This window comes from Falco biarmicus, chromosome 13 (assembly GCF_023638135.1).
Source record: "Falco biarmicus isolate bFalBia1 chromosome 13, bFalBia1.pri, whole genome shotgun sequence".
In the NCBI taxonomy this organism is placed as follows: Eukaryota; Metazoa; Chordata; class Aves; order Falconiformes; family Falconidae; genus Falco; species Falco biarmicus.
The window spans coordinates 5,092,251-5,101,075 of record NC_079300.1 but is presented as its reverse complement, the minus strand read 5'-3'; the positions used below and the strand labels follow the sequence as shown (position 1 = coordinate 5,101,075).

Sequence of the window (8,825 nt, the reverse complement as noted above, 5' to 3'; positions counted from 1 at the left end):
AGATAATTGCATTCAGATATCCTGGGGAGCCCTTACAAGTTCCTTTTCAGCTTCCACAGTTCTTTTCCCTCATTGTGGCTTTGGTTTGAGGAACCTCGGTTAAGCAACAAGACATTCCTAAGCAATGCCAGCAATGAGTCAAAAGACTTCTTTCCTTTTTCATGATTTACCTCCCCAGTGCTCTCTAGCCACACCAAACTCCCAAGCAAGGACTTTTTTGCATTTATTTTTAATTTTTAAGGATAAAATGATTGGGGTGGCTCTGCCCTTCCCATCTAGAAAGCACATTAAAGAGCACTATGACATTGGTAGGACATAAAGAGAGAAACTGCACAGCATGTTCTTTTATTCAATTGCTGATGTTTTTTTCCCTTTTCACCTCAGCCTGGATGTTAATCCCTGTACCATTTCCCACCGTGAGCATGTGGTCTGAACTTGGACATACTTTAAGTAAATGCAATTGGAGTCAATAACTGCAAAGTTTTGTCTACACAGAGTTCCTGGACAAGAAATTCACCCAATATTTTTAATACACTAAACTCATGACACTCAGTATACATATTATGTCTTATTTACATATAATTTATCCATACTTAATTCAAGTCTGTGGTACCACAAACACATTCAAAAAATCATATTTCTGCCTCATTATCTCTTTGATCACAAAGAAATAGTAACTTCCGTACACAGGATTTCTTGTTCTTTTGTGAGGTGGTTCTAGCATGGTTGTGATCCTACAAAAATACAGTGCTAGAGTATAGTACAGATTTTGAAAAAAAACCTGGTAACTCGGGGTGAACAGTCCTCTGGCAGTTTTGGGATACCATCCAGCATTTTCAGATTTGGCAAACTGGAGAATACACTTAAAAAGAGACAAAAGAAAAATAGAAATTGAGATACATAATCTTGGGAAATGTTGAGAACAAAATAGACACTGATAAAAACCAAACAGTAGATTCAAACATATTTGACATTTCTTGCAGAATTTATCTAATAAAGAGCTAATAAAAAAAAAAATCAGGTTTCACTCCGTTGCACGAGTTTTATATCCTCAGACTCAGTAAAGCACCACACATTTGGTTTGGATTAGAACCAAACCAGTCTAATGCAAAAGAGAGGACACACTGTTAGCCTAGACTGAATTTCCTAGACTGCTGAAAAGATGCAGATTGCAAGAAGCGCAACTCAAGTTTTACCCTTCTGTGACAGGGAAACTGGGCTCTCTGCAAACCTTTTTGCACTTCTGTTTCTCCCAAAGAAGTCCCTGTTTTGTGAGCATGATGCCAAACCAAGATGAATGGCTCTACCTCCTAATCCGCTGTCCCTTTTAAAAAGCACATCACTACTCACTACCTCTAACCTCAGCCATGAAGACTGCTGTTTTGCTCCTCAGAAGAGTTTGGTAGAGCCCCAGCCCCTCCACAAGCATCGCACAGGGTGTTAAACCACATGCTACGGTGTTTGCTTCTGTGCCTTCTGAGGTGAGTGTGGACTCCAGTGCTCAATCTCAGCATCTAACTCGGGTTTATCTGTGCTTGCAAATGATTCATTCTGTCTTCCAACCTGGGCAGTGAAAGTAATACCAGTGTAATACCAATATTCAACTGCCTTAAGAACTGGTAAGATTGGGAGCAGAAACATAATTAGTAATTATTTAAAATTGCCTTTCATCTATTGTTCTCCTGGACCTTTTAATGTGAAAATAAAATGTGAGATCCATCATTTTTAATTTTCTTTTTAACTTTCAACTTGATACCTGCCCATCTACCTTTGGAAAGCACAAGCATCGCCATCACACTGTCATAGGGATGCCTATTAGACTGAAGGAAAAACCATACTGGAAACCCAGAGAGGTTTTCATTTAACATTTTCTTTTAAACTTCTTTTTATTTCTCCTTCCAGGAAGAGATGACTCCTGAGACACATGCTGTAAAGTTTATCTCAAAAATATCAACAATGCCTTCTGTAGATGGCTGACATGACTCTCTGTAGCCAGGGAAAACATGCAAGCACGCAGATTTCTGGAGTTCAGAAGGAACACACTTCGTCCTCCTTTCTGACCTGTGTGCATCATTTTTTTTTTCCTGGCAACAGGGTTTTAGAGTCAAAGCAACGGGGGAAGAATGGTATAGGGGTGTGAGTGTCAAAACATGCGTGAGACTTAGAATGAATTATCTTCCCCTGAATTTTCTACTCTCTCTCGGATTTGATTTTTTTTTCCAGTGTCCAAGGCAGCTCTGTCAAGTCTACACTACACTGCATTGCCTGCAACATATACCTACCCCGAGTGGGGACTCAACCAGTGCAGCTTTCACAGCGCTGCCACAGAGAGCAGAGTCCAGAAAACATCAAATGAAGGTAACTTCATTTTCTCTTGCTTTAGCTCCCATCTTTCAACACATCCTTCTGATTCCATCTCTGACATGTAATGCAATTTAGACTTCCTTTGGAAGAGATGAGGGATGCAAGGAGACTGAAGAGAGCTTGAGTAATAGGTAGTTTCTATTAATAAAAGAGAATCTAATTTATCTGCTCTGTCTCTAAACTGGATCCACGGACTTAGTTCAGTTCAAGAACTGCCAGCCATGGGATCAGAAAACCTCCTAAACAGTTTGTGAATATTTTGTGGCTATTGTCAGATACTGGCTCACTACCCCATGTTGCTGGAGTATTTACCATAGTTGAGACTATGTGAATATAAAAAGATTGCTTGGGAGAGCTTGCTGTATTTGAGAACCTATTCCTTTTGAACTCTCTCACAAACATTTCTTCATGTTGATCAAATTTTGTTGGCTATGAGATGGTAAGACTTACCATTGTCTGTATCCTTCTTGAAATTCACAAGGATTCCTCTTGAGTATAAGGGATTCCAGTGGAGTGTGTCTGAAGTCTGTTAGTCCACTTAGTGTCATGATGTTATTTTCAGCAAGTGATAAGTGCTGAATCTGAGGTATCTTTGGCAGCTGTTTGAAGGATGTAAAGTGGTTTTTATTGACATTTAGTTCTCTGCATCTGTAAAGTACAAAGCATATGACATCACTGATCACATCTGTAATAGTATACACCTTGTAAACCAACACAGGGATGGCTCTTCACGTAATCAAAGTCATGGCAACTTAGGGCTTCCAATGAGATACAAGAATTTGATTCCTCAAGACCTGCTTTCACACTAGTTTTACATTTGTGCTGTTTTTGCCATGGACTGCAAGATCAGATCTCTACATTTTATACTGTCAGCTTGGATTATATTGTACAACGGATACATCATTATTCCTGTTCTCAAGATTACAACTTTCTATATACCTAGACAAATGACAACATAGTAGCAATAGATGGATTATAAAAATATAGTTGTTATGGTCACACTTGGTTTATGTTCTACCACCTCTTCACACAGATTCCTTCAGTGTTCAATAACTTTCCATTTCAGCACAAATTCACTTAACTTGATGAGGCTCATTAATTATGCACCAGGAATAGAGGGGACATCACGTGGCCTTGCGGAATATTTTCAACTTGGGGATGACATAAACTCAGAATAGCAATATAGTGATGGATTCTCAACATAATAACCCCCCAAAATATTATATTTTTGCAGTTCTTAAGAGTCTGCTCCAGCTATTACTTAAGTAAATAATAATTTCGATTTCTATGATATTATATTGCATAAAAATAGAAACAAGACATTTTGCCTACCTTGGCAACCTTATGGCACCTAGGTCTGTCAAAGAATTGTCCACCAACCAAAGTTTTTCTACCCGAATTAATCTTTGAAGAATCCTTTTGAATTTTTCCACCTGATAATGGTCACCGAGGTCCTGAAATGAAAGGTTCAACTCCTGGGAAAGGAAAAAAATAAGATCAATCACTTTTTTTTTTTGTTGCTTTCTAATAACTTTATCATTAAATATCTTCAGTGTCAGAATTGGTTAAAAGATTAATCTATTTTATCATGGTGCTTTTATAACAATATGGTAGTGCCATTTGCCAAATTCACACTAGAATCTTAGTGATGCACTGCATAATTCTTTGAAAGTAAAGAAGAAAGAAACCACCACTTAAGCATATGAATCTTACTGTCCAGACCCTCTTCCCTCTTTGAGTGGGGATGCCAGTGTGTGTGCTCCGGGTGGAGAAAACAGCACTAAGTGATTGTGGCTTATTGGTTTGGTTTCTAAACTTCTCTGGAAAAAAAGTGCTGGGCAGCAGCCAGCTATCAATATTCCCCAGTTCGTATCATATGTTTATGCATAGGGAGAGGCGTGATCCAGAGAACAGGATCTCAGTGTTAGATGAAGTTACTACCTGGCTTCCTCCGTGATCTTAGGGAGGTCGTAACTTACTGCTGATCGAAACCATCAATAATGTAGTACCTCCAGCCAAAAGAGCTGCACAGGCTGGTATGAGGAGAGAGTGAAAGAGCTGAAATGAGACTGGTCCATTCTCTAAGCGTTCATTTATCATCAATTTTTGAGGAAGGCACTAAGCAGGCAAAGAATGTCACTAGTTCGCATATGCCCCAGCGCAAATGAAGCCCTGTAAAAACATTCTTTTTTTTTTCATTCTTTTGGGTCATAACCTAAATAATAGTATATTCCAGTGTTTCTTCCAGCTTGAAAAAACCTTCTGTTTTACAATGTCAAGGGGCCAACTGGAGCTTTAAACCTGCTAAATGCGACAAGCAGCCAACACATTATTATTTGGCTTATTTACTACTGCAGTACAAAATATTAATGAGAAAGTTTTACAGCACAGTTTTCCCAGTTCTCTTGCAGTTTCTTCTGCCACTTCTCTGTGTCAGTTACTTGTTTTCTTTTTTTCAAAGTATGTTCTTCTCCTCTGAAAAATAGCTCTTCTTCTGAGGGCCCTAGTCAGAAAAAAAGATTTACAATAATGGATGTGATATGGAACTGGCATTTAGTTGCTTGCTGAAATATTATCTATATGTCTGGGAAGATACCTGAAATGAAGAAGTATATATAATATTATAGGTGTGTAGGTTTCCAGGCTTCTAAGATGTAAACTAATGTGAAGATTTTTCTATCATTTCTGGGTTCATAATTCAGCAAGCAACCTAAGGTCGTGATGATGTGGTTAGTAAAAGACATTTCTTCTACAGCTCAGAATAAAAGGTTTTTCTAAACAGTCGAGCATAAGCATATGAATTCTAAAATACCATGTCTATATATTCTTTCACATGCTATAAGTTTATGTAACAGTTATGTACTTATCCTTTAATTATCCTGAGAAAGGGATATGTTTGTAACTTTCAGATCACTGACAACAAATGCAACTGGGATCAATGGCCATACTCAAACCCTCATTTGAAGTAAAAATGACACACGCTGAAGACAAAGTTTAAAGCCTACTGAAATTCTCAGAACTATGGACATCTTTAAATTTCTAACTAAAGCAAGGACAGTGTGGATTTTTTCCACTGCTTAGTCCCAAAGATGCAAACACTGGATTTTGAAATCCACCTTTCATTCTGTATTTTTGAGTGTGTCTACAGATTGTAATTGGACCAACTCGGTCTTAAAATAAAACACATGTGCCACTGTTTGCAGGACTGGATTTCACACTCAGTTTCTTGTTTGGCATATGGCTACTGTATTCTGAACAGTAATTAAGTATTAATGAACTTTTGAGAAAAGTAATCAACACCATGTTACTCCTAAAAATTCACAAATTGTACTTTTGGCTTTTTCCTCCATTTTCAAAATTATGAAGGGTATTTTCCTGGTGGTTAAAAAAAGTAAGCATGTACAATATGGGATAGAATCCTGCCCCTTTTCAAAACAATACCAAACCCCATGATTTAAGCTCGTAATATTTAAGGATATAATGTTTGAGTAGATAGAGTTAAGGCTTAAATGTGAATATGTCTTTATGATCTTTACCTTCTCTCACTCGGGGACAACGGAGCTGATTTCCTTGAACCTCATGTTCTTCTATGTCACACCAGCCGAGATACTTGAAGGAATCAGAAGGAAGCTTAAAAAAGGCACAGTAAAGTCATAAAGGAAACATTTGAGTTTTTCAGTTTCTGGCATTGTATTTTCTCATATTTCTTGCCTTACTGTGGTAAAAATAATATTCATACATGTTTACAATGTCTTCTGCCTTAATACCATCTGCTGAATAGCAAAATTATGTATGGAAGCAAGGATAAAACAGCATGCATTTGTGTATGCATATGCATGTAAACACATTCCTGGACAAGCTTACATACAATTTATCCTGAGCAGAAGTGAGGCACTAAACCTAAATACAGAAAAGCTGCCACTGCATTTGAGAATATGAGGTTTCTGTCCATTTTGCTTTTCCACTAAAACATGTTCTATAACCTCCTGGGCATCAGTTTCCCAGGAGTGCGCAAGCAACAAAGTCTCTAACACTGCCTGTAGTGTGTAGAGCAGGTGTGGTTGGAGTCATGCCCAACAGACACGGCACCGTGGTTGCCTACGGTGGGGGAACACCTCGGTGCAATGCAGCTTGACATTTGCTTGAACTTCCAGTATTTCTTGCACTGGAAACCATGATGATGGAGTTAAGAGGTGAGGAGAGTTAGAGCATGCACCTCTGACTCTCCACCTTCCAGTGAGAGCCACATCCAGGAGCTGGTAAATGCTGGGGGAATTTGCAGTGTAGGTGTAGTTTACCAAAGCCCGTTCTGGTTTACTTCTATGAATTGGCTCAAATATTGGAGAGGGATCTTCTTGCAGGATATCTGTATTGTCACCTTTCATACCTTACACACAGCCTTTTCAGAACTTACTATATACTTACCCGTTGCACCCAGTTCAGTGCATGGTGCTCAAAGGCTGAGTCAAATCCCTTGCCACTGCTGACACTGTATCATATAATCTTATTTATAATCTGACCTAGCTTTGGAAGATAAAAGGAGGGAAAACAATCAGCTTCAAAGCTGAGGAGGAGATTTCTGCCTTAGTTACTCTTTGTCAGTGTCTCTCTTTTATAAACCTGTAATCAGACTGGTAAGCCAAACACTTACTGGGGAAGGTAGCCCAGAACCACAGTTCTGCCTGATGATTCCGCTGTTTTGTGATAAAACCAGTGGAACAGTGTGTGCATCACTTAGGAAGGAGCAGCAGGATGAATAGGATTTACAGAAATTTTGATTGCTTGTAGTCAGACCTGAGGAACTAGAGAGGAGATGTTAAACCAGTAATCAATTCTGTTCAGAGAAATGCAAACTATAACAACAGAAAATACAGGGTAGCAAGGGGTAGGACTTAACACCAGACAACAAGCCACATGATCCTGCAGTCAAATCATAGGTAATCCCCTCTAGTCCCTTAGTGGGACGTCTCACCTCAGCACCATTTGCTTACACTTGCAAGCCTTTCACAGATATGTCCACATGTTAGAAAGGGGAACTTACTGGCAGTTTGTTAGAAAAACAGTTTTGGAGAAAATGAAGAACTGAACTTGTTCAATAGCATATGTCCCTTTCTATCCTGTATAGCCCTGCTTTTATGGGTCCAGGTCGTATGAAAAGATACTTCAATTGCATATCTATTTTAATCCCTTGAGTATGTTTTAGTAGAATATCAAGGCTCCAGAGAAAAGCTAAACTTTGTTCAATAGAGCCTTGAATTCACGTGCATGTGTGCTTTGCTACTGCATTGCCTAAGAACACCTTCAAAAGTATATTTTATATACCCCAAATGATGCTATTTCTTCAATTGTGCATCAGAGAGATTGAATAATTTGCAGATTGACAGCTGCAATTTAGAAATTTACCAAGGAATACTTTTTTTTTTTTTTTTAATTTAGTAAGTATGTGCACACAGAACTATAATTTAACTTTCACTGTATAAGCTTGGTGAGAGCTTGCCAGAAAATATCAGCTGTCAGTAAGCATCATTAAAACAATTATAGTCAGGAGCAGAAACGGAGAATAAAAATGCATTTTTAAAATGGTCTAGTGAGGATGGTAATGAAAGTTTCATATTGAGTGTAACTGACAAGCTAAATAGAACATCAGTTAAAACGTACAATTACAGATTATTGGCAAATAATCATGAAGAGACATATACTGTTGACCTTACAAAGATTGCCTTGCCTCTTTTAAGCACCAGCAAACCCCATTATTACATCTTTCCTAGCTTTTGTCTGAAAGTGCACACAGACTACACAGAGCAGTATTAACATAGGGAACTACTCCTCCCTTCATGCTTTATGTTTGGGTTTTTTTTTTAATGGGATCAAACCAGCCACAACAAACCATAGGTAATTTAAGGGAAGCTGAGAAAGCTCAGCATTTTTGAAAATAACATTTACTTAGGCATTTTTAGAGGTTATCTTGAGGCAAACAGACCATTTTTTCATGTGTGTGCTGCTACAGATCAGTAGACATTCACACACACAGCAACTCTGTGAAAAGAGGATTTACATTTGGCCAATACAAAGAAAAAATGGAAAAAAACCCACCTCGGAGAACTCTTGCTTAGCCCTATCTTGGTATTTGTTTTGCTTCTGCTTCTTTGTATGTTAAATGAGGTCATATCAGCGAAATATGTAAAAATTCTTTTATATTAAAAAAAAATCCGTTATTCTTCTCGGTTTTGGAAACAACTCATTAGGATGTATTCAAATGACTGCTTACAACTGCAAGACTTTTCAAAGCCTACCTTCCTCTCAGCTAGATACTACCTCCTCTGCTAAGACATGCATACATACACTCCTAGTCCCTTGAAATATGGGATCAAACATTTTAGCTGAACCATTTAACATGATATCTATTCTCCTCTTTTGACAGAAACCCACTCAAAAAATTCTGTATTGGTGATAGAAAATAA

At 38.1% G+C, this 8,825-nt stretch overlaps 1 protein-coding gene across 1 annotated transcript; it reads right to left on the bottom strand.

Annotated features, from left to right (window-relative positions):
* Positions 1 to 650: 650 nt before the first annotated feature.
* Positions 651 to 8,531, bottom strand: LOC130158252 (uncharacterized). The gene is made up of 7 exons (XM_056358851.1): positions 8,458 to 8,531; positions 7,016 to 7,097; positions 5,901 to 5,994; positions 4,749 to 4,867; positions 3,697 to 3,839; positions 2,815 to 3,012; positions 651 to 862 (listed from the first exon to the last, which is right to left on the bottom strand). Exons 1-7 carry the CDS (start codon positions 8,529 to 8,531, stop codon positions 751 to 753), a joined length of 822 nt encoding a protein of 273 aa, XP_056214826.1. The 3' UTR covers positions 651 to 750.
* Between the last annotated feature and the right edge of the window lie 294 nt (positions 8,532 to 8,825).